Consider the following 21,416-nt stretch of genomic DNA (forward strand, 5'->3'; position numbering starts at 1 on the left):
GGACAGTTCCCAAATGAGGGGCCACGGGCACAAGCGGGGTCACGACATTTAGGCGCAGAGCCAAGAGGCCTGCGGTGGCCCGGGCCGTCGTCCGCGCCTGAGCCCGAGGGGCGCGAGGTCCCGGGCGGGCCGGAGGACGGGGGCGGCCATTTCCCGCCGCCGGCCCCTCACGGGCAGCAGCGGGGGCGACCTCAGGCGAGGCCGACGAGGAGCCGGGCCAGACCCAGGGGGCACCTTCCCCGCCCCGGGGGGGGCTGAGGAGCAGGGGAGGGAAGAAGGGGGGAGGGCGGCGAGGCGCCGGGCGCGGGACGGGGCGCTGAGGAAGGCTGGCGGCGACGCTGCTGCCCCGGGGGCCGGGGCGGGGGCGGGCGGCGTGCCGGGCGGCGCTCAGGTGAAGGGGCCGCCCGCCCGGAGCGGCGGTGACGCGGGCTGCGGCGCGGCGGGGCTGCCCCGCGGCCCCATGTGGCCGCCGCCGCCCGTCCCCGGCGAGGGGAGCCGCCGGCGGCGCTGAGCGGGGCTGCCCGGGGCGGCATGCGGAGCCGCCGAGGATGAGCAGCCAGAGCCACCCGGCCAAGGCGCAGCTCCGGAGGTCGCTGAGCGAGCAGCTGCGGGACTCCACCGCCAAAGCCTGGGACTTGCTGTGGAGGAATGTCCGGGAGCGGCGGCTCGCAGGTCAGTCCCGCCGCGCCGCGGCTGCCGCTACCTGTCCGCGGCCGCCTGAGGAGAGACCCCGGGGCACGTCCCAGCCCCGGCGGCGCAGAGGGCTGCCCGCTCCGAGGGGACGCAGCGGGAGACGGCCGGGGCGCCTGGGGGGCACCTGCCCCGCTGCCGCCGCCGCGCTGGAGCGCGGAGACCTCGGGGCTTAAGCCCGGGCGGGACGGGGAACTCCGCGGCACCGCCTCACGACCGGCACGGATGCAGCTGGCAGTCGCCGGGCAGGTCGGGCTGCAGGCAAGACTCGGGGTGCAGGCAGGTCGGACGCCCCAGCCCCGTGCAGGCAGCGCCTGCCCGGTTCCTGGCGGGCACGGGGGGGGGGATGGTGCCACAAGCAGTCCGGCTCAGGGCTAAACCTGGAGGTAGCCCCACGTCGGAGGCACCTTCTGAGCACCTCAGCAATCAAGAGGGTTGAGTTTGCCTCTGGGAAGCGGGCTCACCTGCTTGTCTGATCAGTTTTCTAAGTCACTTGCAGGTCCAGGTTGGTTCCTCATAGGGTTTGAGTGTGAGGAGGACCACAACTCCCAAAGAAAACCGGTTTGTTTCATTTCAGGCGCTTTTATAGTTTTAGGTCACCTAACTGCTCTGGAAAACCAGGCTCCTGCAGTCTTACCATTCCCAGGTGGGGACCAGAAGGACACAGAGCAGGGCAGGTGCTCCAGTAGGTCGGGTCACATTTAGAGCTCTCTGCTATCACAGCACGTTGGCTTTATGTACGCAAACATACCAATAATTTGTATTTGTAAAATACTTTGTGAATTAAAAGATCTAGAGGGTATGTGCAAGTGCAAGGTAGAGTTATTATACTGGAAAACAATACATCAAGATTTATGAGCAGAATCATGTATAATGAAGGCTAATTTGTAAAGATGGATTCCTCTGCCACATCCTACAGCATTGTTAGGAGTTTGGTGACCTTGCCTAGGGCACTGTGACATGCTGATATCGTATAATACGAGGTAAACAGTGTATGATATAGGTGTCTACAGCACATTAGTTCTTGTGTACATACAATTAAAATAACGGATAAAAAATGCATGATAATTTAAAAAAAAAATCTAAGGTGGATAGCTTCAGTAATGAATTACTAAACCAACTGATTTTGTAGTGTTATGGTTACCCAAAATATTAATCTATCTTTACATGTAATCTACTTATTGCTATATTAATAGCAGATGCCAGCAGACATTCAGCAAGGATACTGTTGGCTATTTTTTTCTTTTTTGGTCAAAGACAACTATTGCTTGATTGAGCAAAGGACCTGGGCATGCTGCCATGAAGCTGTAGCCAACTTCTTAAAGCAACTGGGTATTAAAATTGATGGAGTCAGACTTTTTATTTAAGGTGGATAGAATACTAATGTCCTGGGTTTATGCACTGCCATAATTTAAGTGCTATCCATAATATGCTGGTGAGATACTGATACACATGCCCTTTAATTAAATGAATTATCTGACAGCATAACAAAATGTGTACAAATAACATCTGTTGATGCCAAAGATGTTCTCTTGTTCAGACGCTTTTATGTCTCTGGGATTTTTGTCCTTGGTTTTATATTTATTTGTCCCTCTGGCCCCCGTAGCTGCAGTGCATATTCCTATGCCTCTTCCAGTTTTCGTTAATGAGAAGGCAGGGAATTTAAACTGATGTAAATGTGTCATTATTTGCTGGTTGCCAGACCAGCTTCTTCTCCCTTGCAGTAGATTTGATGCCAGTCAGGTAGATTGTTGTACAAGTTCCCTTTTTTTTTTCTTAAAGTTGACATTGTGGTTCAGCCCTGACTGACAGTCGGAGCAGCAGTTTAACTGGTAACTAGCGTTTAAGAGCAATGACTGAAACTGAACACAGTTTTAACCAACAGTGTGCTGTCATATTCCAACCACCAAGCCAAATAAAGACTTGTGATTAAATCATCGCTGTGATGATGGCTTTGCAGACACTTACATAGTTACTCTTACAGTCTACTTTACTTTTTCATCTGTTTGTTAAAAGTTTCAGACACCAGCTGCCAAACATACACCTGTAAAGAAAGTAAGCGCAAGACAGCTTAATTCATAAAAATGATACAATCGTTGGGGTTGGACGAGACACTGGGAGGTCTCTAGTCCAGCCTCCAGCTCAGAGCAGGATCAGCACTAGAAGCAGGGCAGATTGCTCAGGGCTTTCCTCAGTGGTCCCTGGGAAGAGTTTCTGCCCCCATGTCCATGTGCTGGAGCAGAGGGCAGCAGTGCACAGTTGAGCTGCGGGTATGTGAGCTGGAGCAAGGAGCTGAACCTTGGCTAGACCAAGGAGAGAGCTGAACCTTGGCTCGGCTGCTCTCAAAGAGGCAGACAGCATGGCTGGGTTGCTGTGGAAAGTAAGGTGTGTATAAAAAGACTGCTGCAGCGTGCTCCTTCCCTCCTCTCTCGCCCATTACAGCAGAGGTGATGAGCAAGCAACCTGGCTCCCGGCGTGCTCCTGCAACAGGGCTGCTCCATACTGCCTCTTATTCAGGACAGACCTATGGTGCCCAGTGGCTCTTAGTCACTATTTCTGATTCAGTGACTGGGATTTGTTCTTTAAACAATGAGTGTACCCTCTACAGTGCCACAAATGCCAGCCTTAGTATTTCTGCACTTTTCATAATTTTTGCAGAAGTAGTTTTTACACTGTTTGTGTTCCCACTATGCCTGTGGTTTAAGTTGGAATTCACAAACTGATCGGGAAACGAACCAGAATTTTAACTCCTTTGTTGGAGTGGGGATCTATTTGTCTGAAAAGTTATATAAAATATTGTTAGTTTAATCTAATTCTGAACTGCTATGCCATTACTGAAAGCCATTGCTTTAGGAATTTGACTTATGTATTTAACAGACTCTTTAAAGTGATGACTCTAAGGTGATTCTGAGATCTCTGCTCAAATCATGATCACCTGTTACAGTAAAACACAACAACTTATACTTGTTACATGTATTGTATGCAGGTGAAAAGCACCACCCTCTATCTGGCATTCTTTCAATCACTATATACTAAAAAAAAATCACAAAGACTATATTTAAGCTTTGAAGCTCAGTACTTCAGAGTCAGGAAACACCAGAGGTAAGGATGCCTGTTGCTTCCTTGTTGTGCAGCCTGCTCACAGTGTAGGATTGTCTTTTAATGCTATGATCACATCCCCCTCTTTTGCACAGAACTTTTCTGCCTTATTTGGTGCACAAAGTAACGGTCCCCATAGCTGAATCTGTTAACCTAGAGTCTGCTGTATTGCAGCCTTCTCAAATCCTGGACTGAGCACAGAATTACAAATTCCGTCAAGTGCTCATGAGCATGGCGCTTAGGAGTACTGAGTCTTGAGTACTTCATACCATTAATGTTTTAATTGTATTCCTAGAAGCTGTAAGGTTATGTTGTTCCCATTTTACAGATAGGAACCAGAGGCACAGTGAGATTGAAGTCAGGACTATTAATAACTCTGAGTGTTAGAACTTGAATTTTGTACTTTAATATTCAAATTATGGCTCTCAGTGTCTCCTACTGTGCTGCACTCCTGCAAATCAGCCTCCAGGATCTTATTGTACTGCACCCAGGGAGTGAGTAACTTGCAATTCCTGGCAGTCTGGTCAGATTTTCTTTCAAGTGACTTGCTGAAAACCAGACAGAGAGGGATGGAACGGCAGGGGCACCGCTTACTTGGCATAGTCTCAGAAACATGTGTTTTTTCCTGTGTGCTGTCTCCCACCCTTTCCTGCATGCCTTCCAGCATCTGCAAGAGATGTAGCAGGAGTTGGGTATGTGACTCTGATACACGACTAAGATCGTAGTCCATCATCAGATGGGATCCTAGGGAAATGCGTGTGCGGATGAGGTAAAAACTTTGTCATAGTGCCTAATGGGAGGAGGGTTGAGTTAGGATTAAACAGGTGACTTCAATGCTGAGACTTCCTGAAGTTTGAACACTTGACTTTGTGACCCTAGCATTCTCCTAATAATAGAAAGTTTTGTCTCTAATTTCTTAGGTTTAGCTTTTAGCTGTGGTTTAGCAATCCACAGATTGCTGTTGGGATTTCTGCTCTGTAAGGCTGCCACTGCTGTGTCTGCAGCATAGATACACCCTCAGCCCTTTTACCAAATCTCTTCTCACCTGAGCTTCGTGTCCCACAATACTTTGTATGTTTTGTGTTCTTGAAGAGATTATATCGATTTCCTCTAGCTCTTCAGATACAATTCCTCTTATTTCTTCCTTGACGTCCTCTCTACTGCCTGACTGCGACAGCAGTACAGGACAGGATACCCCTGAGCACTGTCCCAGCTCCTACTTTGCTGCAGAGCGCTCCAGGAGCAACTGTCTGGGGTGATTTTGAGGAAGGATCTTGGATGTTCCCACCCTGCTTTGGGCTTGGCCATGCTCCACGTAAATGAAATTTGGGGGCAAGTTTTCCACCAAGTCTCCAGTGGTTTGCTCAGACTCACATTTCAAAGTTTTATGACTTGGCCAAGTTTGGACAGATTTTTCAGAGACTTATGCTACAGTGACTCGTGAACCATTGCTGTGAGGTTACTTGTTTCTGTTTCAAAGGATGAAACACTAGTTTCTCAATCAAGCAGCATGAAAATGTACAGTGGGACAACATACCATGGACTAATTTTATCTTAGAAATGGGTGACCTGCAGCACCAAAAATTGAAATAGGAGCATGAGGCAGGGTCATGATTAAAAGAAAATTTTAGTCTAAAGAATCCAAAATTAAGATCTTTAAATGGAAAGATTTAGAAGACCTACTCTTTGTTATCCTTAACTGTTCAAGAAGACCTTATACACTGCTTTGTAGCTCCAAGTATCTCTTCAAATGTGACCAAAATGCATTTATGCCAGAAATTAAATTGAACATTAGCTGAAGTAGGGTAGAAAATGGAGAATAATTTGTCCAGCAGAAAATAATTGCCACATTCAGCATTTGGCAAAGACATCAAGGTAATGCCCCTTCTCCTCTCAAAAGTAATTTGTGATTGGTTTGTGGGTTATTGTGGGTTTATTGGGTACAAACGAGCAAGCCTAAGTTTGTAATTGCACCTCTGGTGACATGGTGCTCCCTGGCACCAGCTGATCTCTTGATCCTGGGAAATACTGAAAAGTGGCTCTTAAAAAACTAATGGTCACAACCAGAACTGTAGGAATTTTAGCACAGTTTTCTGTCATGCCTGTATGGAGGCAAGAGCAGCCATATTTCTGGAGCATATTTAAAGAAGCATCAAATCTATAGTTGCCTCATAGTTTTTATTTTTCAGTTAAAACATTTTTAAGAACTTTCTTTTGCAAGTTTGTACCCTGTGAAGCAGAACTCATTACTTCTGGTGTGACGTATCCTGAGGTCAGTGTTAGGACAGCTGAAAGGAAACACGTGTACCAGGCTCCCGGGTCCTCAGAGAACGCCTGAGCAAAGGCAGGAGTCCTGATACGGGGCCAACGTTAAGCCTGCTGCATCTTGATACTATTCTATTATCAAGGCCAGGTTGGATGGGGCTTTGGGCAACCTGGTGTAGTGGAGGGTGTCCCTGCCCATGGCAGGGGGGTTGGAACTAGACGATCTTTAATGTCCCTTCCAACGATGATTCTATTACTGAAATTTCTTCTTAATTAAGCCCTTTGTGTACAGTGCAAATGTGGCAGGTTAATCTAATTAAAGCCAAGAAAATAGTGGATTTTTTTTATAAAATAATTTTGCCAGGTCAGTTTTCATTAGGGGGTGTGGGAGATGCGTATGTGGAAAATCTGGTATTTGTTGTGGCCGGTTTGGCAGGCATACTTTTATGTTCTGTTTTAAAATCATGCACATATGTTTTTAGAAAGCAAAGTAGAGGTGTTGCAGTCTGTGTCCCTGCCAGTGCAGTGGAGAGTACAAGATGCTGATTCTCATGTGTGTTGGTAAGATGTATATGTGTAAATTCCTCCCTATCCGACCCCATCAATGGGAAAAGACTGTCCTTTGTCAAGGAGAAAAGTTATGAAAGATGTTCTTTATTCGGGATGGAGTGCTTCAGGGAAGAAAGAAAGTGACTTATGAGTGATTCGTTTGGTCAGGCATGCCAGGAAATTTTCTGCTCTTGTATCAATCCTAAAGAAAATGTAATAGCCAAAAAAGTAGTCATTGATCTCATAAATTATATTAATCATGCTATATATGCTATATTAATGTTAGGATGGGGTTTTAGGTTAATTTCTTGAAAATAGATAGATGCTCTTCTTTTCATCTCCTTCACTTGACACTCCCTGAAGACCAGCGGTTTGAATCTGAAAAGGGGGTGATGGTGGCAAAATACCACCATTGTTAGTTCTGCTGCTGCCGGGTTCTCATGACCCTCAGCAACAAGAAGTTAATTCCAGAAATACAATTACAAAAATACCAATATGCTTGACCTGCCAAGTATTTCTGTATCAGCATGAGACTGCAGAGGGGGATGATGGAGGACTCCCCACTGTCTCAAAGTCCAGAGAAAGATGTAATTTTCTCATACCCGCTCCTGTGGTTCCGCTGCCGTTTGCCATGTAAAGTTTGGAGTGGCTGTGGGAGAGCAGCAGAGGTTCCTGGGGCGACAACAACAGTCATCTTCTGGTTTTAAATTTAATACATAAATTCTGTATTTGCACAAGTCCTGCCTCCATCAGAGTGCGTTATATCAGAGATTGTTTTCCTATGAGAAATTCAGTTTTGATTACTTAATTTCCTGACATTACGAGATACAAAATTCAGCTGATAAAATGGGGAATCAGTGCTGGTAATAGGACTGGATACCATTTGAGTCGGTCAGTTTCTACTTGATAACTATTTAGAAAGATTCTTGATAGGTCTCTTTCTTTCTTCTTGGCTGCTCACTGATTTCAATGACACGTTAATCTTTAGAAAATACCTTTTTTTTTTTTTTTCCCTAGAAAGTGATGATGTCAGTCCTTTGCATGGTTCTTTGAGCATCCACAAGGTTCTTTCAGGTCTCAGTAGACAAATATTTCTCCGCACATATGGATGGCCTCAGTTCATTCCACCTGTAGATGTTTCCTGTGTGTGACCAGAAGGCAGCTGGTACCTTGTCAGTATGCTACACAATGCCTTTATGGAGGATTCCTGTAGGCACTGTAATTATTGCTGGTGTTTGTGGACCATAATATTGGAAACAAATCATAGTACTATTTTTCCAGAAGCAGTATATAATACAATATTGTTTAAGTTACTATATGTTTAGATAGATGTGTTTATTGGTACTCATATTTTTCTATGATATAAAGGAGCTCATATAGACTGATATAAAAATGTATTTGTCTGACATTAAACTGTAATGACGTTTTTCCATCCCAAGATTGCTTCCTAATACAAGTCATGGCATATTAAATAATGTATCTTCTCAGTTATTTCCTATTAGGTGGATTGGATTTATTTGCATGATTTCAATCCTATAGACCACTTTTCATATCCCCATGCAAATGACTTTATAATAATAACTATGCCAGAACATTAATATAGAACATTTATATCCACAATAAACTTTTAGCTGCTAAGTGAACACCATAACAATTCCCATCAATACAGCCTTGTTGGTGGCTGGCCAGCAAATTCCTAAACATGGGAGATTCCTGGGCTCGGTAAGGCCCTGGAGACTGGACTCCCACTCTTCTGCTTTCCCAGCTACAGTAGGATGTGGTGTTTAGTTTCAAGAATCAGTGAAGTCTCCATTCTGAATTTTGAGCTATCACTTTTTGTTTGAATCAAAAAACCTCTTCAAAAATGTCCCTTATTGTAATATTTTTAAGGATGCTGAGAACTTAGCTGACTTAACAATTTGATTTGTGCAATACTTGCCAGGCAATGGCCTTATTTCACAGCAGCGGTTCAACAGACATTTGTCTTCTTGTACTTTGTATTTCTTGCATTTCTTGTGAGACAGATGTCCTGTCTTGCTCTTTCTGATTTCTTTTGGTTTTCTGTCATAGCATGGCCAATTCCTGTGTTGCTATATATCATAATCACTTTAAAAATAATCTCCTGGAGTCACAATTCATTGAGAAACCCAGCTTTCACTTCAACTGAAGCATATTTTAATATCAAATTTGAAAAGAAAAGCATGAAAATGGGAACTTTAGAGTCTGAAAAGACAGAAAACAAAAAAATTATATTTTGTAAAATGTTATAGTTTTAAGCCAGCCTCATGATTTTAAAGAAGTGATATCTGTCTTATGATTCTTGAAAATTTAGTTTTGGGAATATTATTTTTAGTTGATAAAGAATTTGTGATGGTTTGATTATTACAGGCTTAAAAATATGACAGTTCCTTGACTGACATTAGAGCATCCACAAGAAGACTGCACTTCTGTAGCTCCTGTGCACATCCTGTTTAAAGTTCAAAAATGAAAATATTTTGACAATCAGACCATCCCAATGCAGCTTATACTGCAAATAAGCACAGATTGAATGTGTACGATATGAGTGCAGCAAGTAACTATGGTACAAGAAGGGATGAGGAACATCTGCAATTCATGGCACTTGGTTCCAAAAAACCTAAACCTCCAAAAATCAATTGAATTAATTTAGGTAATAAACAATTTCGTGTGAAATACCCTGCCTGTTGTTCCAGTAGAGGGCAGTAATTTACATACAGGAATACCAATTAGTATGTGTACACAACACACATCACATAATACTAGCCACAGTAACTGGTTTTACTAAGACAGTGCAATATTCAAGGCATGCTCAGTCCCTCAAGGATAGAGTGCCACCCTGAATTTTTATTTTCTATTCTTTTGCAGCAGGACTTAATCACATTTAGTTACAGTAGAGTTTATGCAAGTCGTATTCAACTCACAAAACTAAGCCACCTCCACAGGCCCCGATGCTACGTGCAGAGGTGTGTAACACATGCCCCCAGTTTAATGCCATAAAACCTCCAGACTGAGGGACTGTAACACAGCTATTACATTATTTGGGTCACTTAAAGCAAGAAAACATGCCAAAAACCATGTGTTTGGATGCCAGGGTAATCACATGAGGTTCAAAACTATACAGTGCAGATATAGTCTCGCTCACCTTGCAGCAGTGTGTACAGGCCAGCTCTCTGTCCCTTGGCATAGTGTCCTGAGATTACTTCCAGCAATTACTACACTTAGCAATGTAGAACTAGACCAAAATTCATGAGACTTGAAAATCCTGAGATGCTTTCAGCGAGCATACCAATCAAAAGTGAAACATATTCTGCTATATATAGTCATCAGCGTGAACTGTATTTCAACAGATAATTTCACTGAGGTACTGATTTTTTTCCTCTGTTGCTGTTGAGCTGTAAGTACATAGAAAAGTTTTGTGTCCAGGGATCATTTTTACAGATCCAGCAACATCCTGTAGTACTGTGGAAGATGAGGCACTGAAACTTATAATCATTGTGTTTCTTTAAGTGGTAACAATTTGATTCCTAATCTATTTCAAAAACACTACCATTTAAAATTTATGCTTACCTAAACAGCATTTAATCTGCAAGCTTATCTTTAGCAGCAAGATCAGTTCACTAACTCCAAAATAGCTTTCTTAATTCTGTCAATACTTTGCAAATTTTGATTGTCACAGATCTCAAATAATACAGGAATAATTGGTTTCTTCTGTTGCTAGAGCGAAATGAATGGCACTGGTGCCCCGGGAAGCTAAGCAGCATGTTTTTTGGGAGGAGGGATTCGTGTCCCAGGCCATGATGAGGCAAAAGACACTGAAACTTCAGGGTCATTTAATACAGCAGCACTGTAAAAAACCCCAACTAATTGGAATATTGGTTTTGTTATAGAAAGAATTTAAAGGGAAATTAGCTTCAGCACAGAAGCATAGTTCAAATATACCTTATATCATATGCAGATCTGTTTGAATCTGAGCTAAGAGTTGCTTGAAACATCTTTGTATTCAGACCTCTGTCACTGCAATTTAGGAAGAAATTCAGGGTAACTGCCAGCTTGAGGGAATGTCAAAAGAGTTAAGTAAAAACCAGTGTTACAAATTGTATTTCTCTCAGAGAAAATACTCAAGAATTACACTTAACATTGCATAAAAGCAATGCATTTGTTAATAACTTGGACTTCCCTAAAGTGCATTGCATACATGTATATAAGTTTATTTTGGATTCACTGCATGGAGGAGTAAGGACCTGAGCATTTGTCCCAACTTTTGAGTTATTTTCAATGTGCCCTCACTCCTGCGGTAAATGTACCTCTCTTTCCCCATCCCAGCCCCGCTCATCCTAATCCGAATGACATGGTGTTTCGTGGCTTGTCCAGAATAATGCTGTAGTAAATTATTTGAGACTGTGAGTCGTTTATGTGTCAGTTGACTACTGAAAGAATATGCGATTGACATCTCACGGTTTTACTCCTTTTAAGAGGTCACTTTAACGTAAGTACAGATTTTATCTAGATAAATCAGTTTTACGGGAAGATTTCAGCCATTGGATTTTTAGTAGAAAGAAACCTTTTATTTATGACGTTGGAAGGACCACAGCTGGGAATGCACCCATTAATAGACTCAAACAGATGGATTCTGACAAGTCTGTGAACTATTCACGCTCTTTTTTAGCAAATATTTTACAGCAATCCCAACTTGCAAATGCTACTTCAGAAACAAATATGGAACAGTCTGTCTCAAGGCACAAAACAAAAGTGCGATGAGTGAATTTAAAATACTGTGGGTTCGGTATGTATGCGTTATTCACTTGAAATTTAGGAAGGAATGCTTTTAATGGAGAATAGTTATGCCTCAATGCAGTAAGTGTCTTGAATTATAAATAAAGTCATAGAGGGTAGGGTGTCTTTATAGATGGAGCGAAGTGAGGATTTTCAGCAAAGGCTGGCACCACTTTTGCCAGGAAACAAAAATATTTTCCATTTGTGGAAGTCGCTGTCTGAGAGAAGGTAAATGCCCATCTTCAGACTAGCTCTCTAAATAAAGTAGCAGAAATAGAAGAAAATGATACATTTTGGGCAAGCACCAAAGGAATTGATAGTGAGGAGAAAACTGATGGGAGGAGGACTGCTGTGTAATAGTATAACTAGTGACTCAGAACCTGTACTTTCAAGTAAAACTAATGTGCGGCACGCATTATTTCTCTTCAGTTTTTAAACTTTAATTTGTAGCTTTAAAATTTTACTGAACATCATTGTATTTCTGGTATCATAAGAAGGTAAAAATGAGAACTGATTCCTCTTTTCTGTATTATTTATTACTTCCTCCATCTTTACCGTATCTTCTATTACTTTTCTCGGTTGAGATTTTCAAAGCCCCATGACAGCACTGAGCCCATCAGCTACGTTTGAACAGCCTGGGAAATAATATAGCCAAAAAGACACAGTCAGCTATCAAAATGTCAGTAATCGCCATTAACGTGCATAACCAAGCACGTGTTCACTGAACCTCGGCCTGAATTCCTGCCACATGGTGAGGTGTTGGAGGTTGTGCCCTGTTTCTTTCCTGGGAAGAACTCTTACAGCTTCCTTATCACGTAAAGATTTGGACCATTTTTTTCTTCTACCAGTTACATTAAGGAAAATAAAGAAAAACTTCTCCAAAATCAGCAGAAACTCTCTGGATTCTGATGTAAGCATGGCTTTTATCATCCTGACTTGACTCACCCCATCACTCCTGAAAATAAAGAAGCATTAGTTTCTAGAGAGTCAGAAGCATATAGTTTTACATCAGCTTGGCAAATGAGTACGTTGGTAATTACAGTTGGTCTCTATATATGTCCCTAACGGCTCCAAGTGCTTTTTTTTTCAGAACAAAGCTGATAATTTGATTATGGCCTCAGTTCAGCAGAGCACTTAAATACTTTGTAAATTTAAATGGTGAAGTGTTCAACTCATGTGGACTCATCTGTTTTGTTACGTTTAACCTCTAAACCAACAGTGTATTATTTTAAAAAATATTATCTATTAAATGTGTGGTAGGATGCATGAGTTCATCAGGAATGGGAAGGTACCAGAACATCCATATTTCTGACATATAATAAAATAGAGGATACTATACCTAATCTGATTCAAATAGAGATCAAATACATCTCAGAATCTAGGTTAGACAAGACACCACCAAATAAAATTGACTCTGAAGCATCTGTTTTGTTTTATACAAAACCATCAACATACATAATTACAAAACAGCCTAAGCTGTTTCTTTTGAAGGCACCCTGAACAACAAGGATAGCAGGACAAGTGTTACAAAGCCAACACATACACATTAATCGTGGCATGGCAGCATTTTAAAGAAACTATCAAATTAGAGGGATTATAAAACAGCTGGGATGAATTGTAGGTAGGAACACTAGGCTTCACAGAGCTGATTTTTAAATCTCTGGATTCTAGGTCACAGCAGAGGCTTTGATGCAGAGTGCTCGCTCTTTCACTCCTTCATGTTGGTTTCTCTTGAGGGAGGATCATGACTTTTATAGGGCTGGAACCATTATCTCTTCTTTTGTGGAAAGGATCAGTTGGTGCAGTCGTTAGGGATCTTGAAACTGGGAAGTTTATTTCTGTGACAGACTGGGCAGCATATGGAAGGAAATAAGACGTTCTCCAGAGACAGATTAAGTTTTTGCCAAGGCATTTTATTGAAATTTTGGAAAATAAACAGGTCATTAATTGGGTCCAGATTTAGCTACTGCAAATTGTGCAAAGATGTTGCAAACCAGATGCTTTCCCCTATTTGTTTATACAGCCCTTTCTATTTATGGATGCTCTTATTTAATGACTTATTTCTTTAATAGAGGGCATTGTTTTGCACTGGAAGTCGCATCTCTCAATTAGTTTTACCAGTAGATGCCTGAGTAAAACATACATGTCCATAGAATTTCAGGGGACAAAACAGTCAGCAATAACATGATAAACAGGGAATAATCAGTAGGAAATTGTGGAATACAGTGGTTCTTGTAAAGTTAATATCTAATTCTTCGCTGGGTTCCTTAGTTCTTTCTCAATGCAGAGCCTACTACAGAAATGGTAGAGACAAAGACACCCATCCCAAGGACAGCATCTGAGTCTTGGCTCGCCAATGAAGGTGTGACTACAATCCATGTCAGCATTTCCTTGGCTTTCCTGAGGTATGTGGCACAGCCACCGATGTACCTGTCAGCCCCAGTTTCAACTTGATCTCCAGATCAAGGCTGGATCCCCAAATGGGAATGTAGCAGCCAAGTCAGCTGAGCTGTACCAACTGACCGAAATATGTGAGAAAAGAAATCTTCATTCCTTTTCCACTTAGGTTTCGCTTAGTCCTCGGAGTACAGGCATTATGTTATGCTCTAGCCACAGTCTTGATTCATGTTATAAATAACATACAGGGTGAAAAGCATCTGCCCTGACTTGAAAGCAGTGAGTCTAGTGGGGGTGCCTTCTAAAAGGACTGAGCTAGTCACACGAGGTCCTTTACAGTCAAGACAGAAATAGGTACCTCTGAAAGCAAGTCCTGTCATCCTGAAATAGGTGTGTGAGAGAAGGGGGATGAATTGCCCTCCGGTGGTGCTTATTTCTCTCCATAATTCTAGCCAAGTGACAGCACCAAAGACCTGCCTGCATCAGTGACAGGTGGGGAAAAAGCCATCTCTTCAGCTGCCACCTGAGTGCATTTGATATGGAAATCAGTGAGCCACTACTATTGCAGAAATTTAGTTTTAGAGATTGCTGCTTATAGCATCTCTGGCTTCATTTTAAGGTACCTGCTCAAGTAAGCAAAGCAGGAGATGGAGCTGACAAGGTGCCTGTGACTTCAGTGGCACTTGAACGTGCGCTTAAAGTTACATGTTCCGACAGTAACCAGCCAGTGTACCTGAACTTTGCCTAAATGTATTTCTCCATTTCCAGATTATTCTGGGGAGGCAGACTGTGAATTACATGTCTTTAGAAGACATACCGAATTTATGGTAATAAAAGCTGTGTGATTTTATTTGTGATCCCTGACTGGTTTAGCTAAGCAACAGTGGCAGCAGCCATGCAGATTTCATACTGCATGCTTTAAAGTGGGTTTTAAGATTCACTTTTCAAACTACTAGTTAGTTGTCCGACGTGTGAATATTTGTTGTACTTGGTACAGTGTCCTCGGTCAGAGCAAAAGCCTGTCAAGCCTCAGGTATCCTGTTTTTCACAACAGCTGCTAGTGCATACTTAGGAAAGAGTGTAAGGACATGGCAAGTTTATGGTATGACCTCTTAGCTTCCAGGCTTCAGTGAATAGTTCTTTGCTGATGTTGTTAACAAGGCTGCCAATTAGGAACAAAGTAAAAGGGAGGTTTATGATGTGACTGTGCACTTCCTAGCTGAGCTACACCTAAGCTGGTGAGACACGGAGTCTGTTTCCCGTTTGTAATCTTCTGGAGACGTGTAATCCCTCACAACTGCTATTTTAAAAAGTTATTTTCAAATCATTCACAGGTGTCACTGCCAGAGTTGCCTCCCTGTCACATGAACTTTCAGTAGTCTGAGCAAAGTAGGAACAAAGTTTATTTTTAAAGCAATATGGACTTAGTAGTGGTTTGAAAGCAAAATGTTCAGAACTCCATTTGGTTTTAATTTATCATCCAACCTATTATGTTTGGTAACATATTAGGAACCAGCGAGTGTATTATTTGTCATAATTTCCTTAGGAGGAGGGAAAATAAAAGGAGGAAAAATAAAGACTGAAATACATGAATCTCTGGTTCATTCTTCTGCAATCCAAGTACAGGGTACACACAAAGTACTTTAAAGCCAATTCTGATCTTAACCACTCAAGTGCAAATCCTGAACATTTGTAAAGTAATCAGCAAATTCTGATTTGGAGTAAAAGGCCTTCACAGCAGCATGATCTGGAAACTTCTTTTCAGGACCCAGTTTTGCCTTAATTTCATGTCCTTACAGCTAAGAATAGCACTTACTTGTCAAAATCTAATTCAAAGAGAGGAGGAAAAAAATCAGCACACATAAACTGGACCAGCCTTTTTCAAAGGTCAGGTACATTTTCTGTTCTGAAATTTTTAGTTGTCCGACTTGAGATACTTCAAAGAGGTCTTACATTCAGACTGAGGAAACCAACACTCCCAGAAAGCCAGAGCTTTGCAAGTGTCATGGAAAATCAACCCAAGATGAGTAGTTCCTTTTGAAGGTTTTGGCCAAGGAATTTTTCCAGTAAAACTACATTCCATAAACATGGAGCAACACCTTAAGTAGACAACAACAAATGAGGAACACCGTGGGGTTGATTTGAAAGAGAGCTGCATATTCAGAAAGTGGGACAGGGAGGAAGCCTGGTAGAGGGACTTGATAGGGTGCCAGGATAAACAGAGGTTGGACAGCAATATTTTCATCACGCTGGAATTGAGAGAGCGAAAAAGAAATTCACAGCTGGTATGGACCTTATCAACCAACTCTCTTGGTCTGCCTATTTTGAACAGAGGGGGAATCAACAGAGGAGAAGTCTTGGTAAGTGGTTGCTGGAGGAGGGACGAGGATGTGCAAGGGGGTGTGTAGGTGTACACAGCTAGAGAGGGGAGAGGTGGAGGGAGAGAATATGCTCCAAGGCAGTACAACTGATATGGGGGACGGGGGGGGGGAGAAGGAAGGAATATCTGCTGGAGAATAATTCACCCCACCTGCATTGCTGCAGGTTCTAGGCTCTCTCTGGTCCTCCCTGCTCACTGGAAGCCTTTTCCAAAGGCAGACTGTGGGGCAGGAGCAGTGCGCTATCTGCACTTTCTCAGGAGCAGCAGCGTGGTGGCTGGCAAGGGAGCTATGGGAAGCCCTTTCCTCTGTGTCACTCCTGCTATTTGGCAGACTTCCACTCTCTTAAAAAAACCCCACCTGCAGCTTGTTGGCCAAAATGACTTTATCCAGTGAGACACATCAGCTCTGCAGTGTCTCTATAGCATGGTGCAAACTGTGAGGGGAAAAAAAAAAGAATGCAAGAAAGAAATACAGAGTCTAGAAATGGAAAGCTTAAGTCTTAAGTTATGCACTGAGCAGTTGATTGCTGGGAGACAGAAAATCCTCATCAGAGACTTGTCCAATTCACGAATATCTATTTATATTGTAAACTGTTCCACTGCTGGTTTATTGTGGAAGGTCTGCCAGGGATTATGTGGGTTCTTTTTTTTTTAGAAAAAAAATTAATATATATATAACTGATACTCCTAAAACTTCTTGATATGAAAAAATAATAATTTGGGATTAAAAGCTAAGGGCATCATGCATTCTGTTTCAGACATACAGGGCAACTAATGCACTGTACAGAGCAACTGATGTAGATTATGCTAAATTCTAGCTCTGGTTGAGGGATAACTGCTGCATACACGTCCCTTATTCCCCCTGGCTTCTTCATTTGTGAGGTTGCTAATTAGGCACCAGTATGGCTGAAATTATGCAGCCAGCTAAGTGTGCAAGTGTGTGGGTCTCACATGCAGTGACGTGGTGGGTCAGCCTGAAAGCTGGGCTAGTGACCAAATCCACTCCTCATCCATACTATTTTCTGTGCAGGACCTTTGCTCTGGTTCTGGGATGGCCAAGCTGGTAATCTAGGGGAGGGAAGAAAACGTCGTGTGCACTGTGTTCTCCGGGGCATGGGCAAGCACATACCCAGATGCCATGGGGATGGACCTCAGGTCTGTGTTGGATACAGTGCCCTCACTCGCCCTTGCAGCAAGAGCATGGGACGGCCACGTGTCAGGCCAGATGGTCCTGCACTGTACCAGATGCTGGCTGCCACAAGGCTTAATTCAGTTTGCTTTGTTAGGGAGATGGGAGAGGTGGAGGCAGAAAGGGTCACCAGCTTCTGCAGAGAGCATCCCTCCCAGGAGCACTTGCCACCCCACTGTAGTCTAAACTTCCACCACGCATCAGCCCAAACCTCAACTTTCCTGGGTCTCCAGGAAGAGTAACCAGCAAAGCAATGGCTTTGCTCTACTTAGTGGCTATCTTGGTGGTGATGGCTTGGGGATTATAGAAAAAATAAGGGGACAGTTTAACTGTTAGTGAACAAAATGCTTTATATGCATCCTGCAGAGTATTTCCTTGCGTGCTACGCTGCAGTCCAGCCCTCAAGTCAAGACCCAACTTATTGGTTAGGGCATATTGCTCTGTAGAGCCGCATGTACAAACACCGCGTCCTTGTTACGCAGTATTTATAATATCTGATAGCATGTATTTAGTAATATATTAGGAAATCTGTGGCATTCTGCAAGTTTAGGCAATAAGTGTCTCATCTGAAGGAACCCACTGCAGGTGTAGGACCATTTTGAAAGGTGTTTATTTTCTCCTTAGTTCATGCAGTTGCAGTAGACTTGAGTCTGCCTCCAGTGGACTGATATTGCTTGTAAGGAAAATGGAACTCCCTACAAAATTATATTTCCTTTTTTTTTTCCCGTATAGGTACTAAAGTAGTCAATCAAGGCAAAGATTACTGTTAGTCAGGAAATTGGTACAGACAGGTTGTGCAGCTTCCCTGAAGTCTTACACTGTCACTGCCAGTCAATCTGCCTCACTGGACCAGAGACTGAAATAATGCAATGAATATTCATTGCTTTCGAGGAGCCTGGAGAATTTCATGTTCCCATGCACCAGTCCCATGCTGTTGTGTTTGAAGTAGTGTTGCCAAGAGCTATTCTGTTCTGCCTTGTTGTTTTGGGTTTTTTTAATTTTTACAAAATCTAACTTTGACATTGTCTCTCTAGCACAGAGATGAAATAACCCTCTCTCAAAACCAGATCAAAACCTTAATATTTCCTCTGTTGCCCATTTTGTCACCATGGTACTGGAGTCCTGTTGAAAAGAAAATAAATAGTGAAGCCCTCACATGAAGTCTGTGAAGGCATGAACCTTCAGCAGGAACAGGAGTGCTTGCCTGTGGTTCAGAGTGACACCAGCAGTAGGGCTGTGTAAGGATTTACAACATTTTTATTTACATAAGAAAATCAGTTTATCTAAACACTTTCTTATGTTATCACTGTGTTATCCAAACACTTTGTTAGTGAGACTCAGAGACGACGATGTGTGTTAGCCCACCGCTACTTAAATATATTTACACAGTTCCTGTGGTTTTAGTTTTAGCAACTTAGGTATAGATTTAGCAGATGGAGTTGCACTAAGGGTATGGAAACTACGTTTAGCTCATTCCTGTCATAATACTCTCCGAACGCTTTGGCAGAGGAGGTCTGCCACCTGAAATGTCTTCGTCTCTTTTGACTTCTATTTTGACCTCTAGTTATTATCCAACTTTTTTTTTTTTTTTTTTTTAATTTACTGTTGAGAACCACTGCCTTTAGGGACTTCACACTGTGGGATGCTGGCTATTCTTGGCTTAGGAAGAGTTCAGCTAAGGCCAGTGCTATATTCATATGTTGGTGTGGTTTGAGAAAAAAATGTGATGTTTAAAACTGAACAGGAGTGAGACTGTAACACCTAAATTAGCAGCCAGGCACTGGACGAAACAACCAACCCCTTGCAATGACTTTACCCACTGGCCAGGAGTGCCTGGTCCCTTCTAACCCCCTGGGAGAGAAGAAGGGATGGGAAGGTCACATCCTCTGAGCCCATCCTTGCAGCCAGCAGGCCACCGGCTTACACCTCACCAGCAAATGAGCCAAGAGGGCATGGAGAGGTTGTGTCCAGGGAAATACTGGCTATTCCACAGACTCCAGCCACAAACCACAGGAACGGTTATTTTGATGCATTTATGCACTAGCAATGCTGGTAGGATCCCGCTTTTAGACGGTCCGTGGGGTGGGTGGGGGCTGGTTAGCTCACATAAGAATACACAGCTCCATCCAACCCACTACCATGCGTCGGCCAGAGGGCAGTTGCAACTATTTTGGGAAAAAATAGAACACCGAGACACGCATGTAGTGATGCTGTATATGTTATATATCCTGCTCGCGTTCATGTGGTTCAGGGAGGTCCTGAGCCACTAGCTGGACTTTTATGCTTAATGGCCCTTGCTGGATTTTTCCAGGTATTTACCTAATCTTTATTTGAACTCTTCTAACTTCTGGCAGCCACAGCATCCTCTGACAATGACTTCCAGGGGTCAGCTATGCAAATAAGAAGAAATATTTATGTTTGTTCATTTCGAACCTGCCCCATGATCATTTCACTTACTGTTCCCAACTTCATTGACTCCAAGAAAAGACCCCAGCACTGCGAAGTGGTGGGCAAACCTTTGTAATAGCATAATGATGTTTATTGGTTTGCTCTCAATTAGTTTTCTAACCAGTTTTAAAATCCTCTTTGCTTTTTTGTACCTACTGAGCACTTGTATTGGATTTTCATAAACGTGTCCAAGATCTGTTTTCTCAGTGATAATAGCTCCATTAAATCCCATCACTGTGCACTGTGTACCTTTAGGGTGTTTTTTCTCCAGTACATTTATCAGCACTCAAAAGATACAGTTTTAATGCCTTCTCAATCGATATTGTGAGAACCTTCAGTGTTTCCAACCAATTTCTGTTTTGACTTCTAGACAAATTTGGTATTGTCATTATGTTTTGCCATCTGACTACTCAATCTCTTTTAAAAAATCATGTATGGGTAGTGGGTAAAACAGGTTCCAGCACTAACATCTGTGGGAGTCCACTGGGAACCTCATCCCATTGTGAACATGGAATATTTATCACTACTTTTGTTTCCTGTCTTTAAGCAGCCATTAAGCCACAAGTGACCTTTTCCTTTTTATCCCTGATAGCTGAGCTCCTTTATGATCTCATGGTAGAGGATCTTGGAGGAGCCTTTTTCAAATCTGGTACTATTAATTGTGTTGATTTGACATCCCTGAGTTCCTCTATGGGAGGACTAACGCGAGGAATCACTTCAGCTTTCTTGCCATGACCCTCGTCTTTCTGGCTTTTTGCACGTGTCCTTATTTCTGTAAGTTTGCCTTGGTGGCTGGTGGGGCACTCACTGCCCTTCTCCCTCTGCCAGCCTTTCTGCCCACAAACGCGCTGCTGCTGTACTGAGCCTGCATCTTGTTTCTAATCCTCTGCTTGTATTAGAGCTGCCTTCTGTGGTTTGGCCAGGCCACTAATGCTGTTGTAATCAGGAGGTACATTTTATACCGGTGCTATCCACTGAACGTGTGGGTCTTAAAACGCAAATGGATAATCCTCTGATGCTGGAATGGGGATGCTGGAACAAAGGAAAAAGGTATAAAATGTACTAGTCAGAAGCCTCTTCTGGTTTGAAGTTTGTCAAGGGTGTCTCTAAGCCTGTCTTTCATGCCTTGCTTAGCAGTATTCATTTTTAAAACTCACTATCGGACAGTTGACATAGCAGCTGACTTGCCTCCAGAACACATCAGCATCGGGCTCTCCAGTGAAACGATCCTCTGTTGTAACGCTGTGCAGCTATTAGCCGCTTCCATCTCGCTTCCCAGCGATGTCGAAATCTCGCATAAACTGTTTTCCTTTTGCCCCAGTCCGATTCCTGGCAGCCCCTGACTAGCCGCAGAACCCCGGCGCCCTGGCACGGCCTCAGGAAGAGGGCTGAAGTGCTGCTGAGCCAGAGGGAAACGTTTCTAGCTGCTCTGGAGACCCTGCTGTTTCATGCCCTGTGTAAATGAGTTTGCAGCCTGTAGCAATCCCAGCTCAGCTCTCAAACAAACGTCTGCATTCAAACATAAAACAGCAGGCAATGAACTTATGCTTTTAAAAGTCCCGGTCCCAGAGATAGGTTTCAAAACACGTGAAGTAAGTGAAAGCCTCA

At 43.0% G+C, this 21,416-nt stretch overlaps 1 protein-coding gene across 5 annotated transcripts in view; it reads left to right on the forward strand.

The window, feature by feature from the left end:
• The window catches only part of STARD13 (StAR related lipid transfer domain containing 13), a 304,337-nt gene that overhangs the window by 156,123 nt on the left and 126,798 nt on the right, over nucleotides 1–21,416 (forward strand). Inside the window, exon 1 of one of the 5 annotated variants that reach the window (XM_054825595.1) lies at nucleotides 323–672. The exons of the other annotated variants lie outside the window; for them this stretch is intronic. Coding sequence (XP_054681570.1) covers nucleotides 549–672 — 124 coding nt within the window. The 5' untranslated portion in view covers nucleotides 323–548. Of the gene's footprint in view, nucleotides 1–322; nucleotides 673–21,416 lie in introns of those variants that run through there. 5 annotated transcript variants of the gene reach the window in all.

This window comes from Grus americana, chromosome 1 (genome assembly GCF_028858705.1).
Source record: "Grus americana isolate bGruAme1 chromosome 1, bGruAme1.mat, whole genome shotgun sequence".
In the NCBI taxonomy this organism is placed as follows: domain Eukaryota; kingdom Metazoa; phylum Chordata; class Aves; order Gruiformes; family Gruidae; genus Grus; species Grus americana.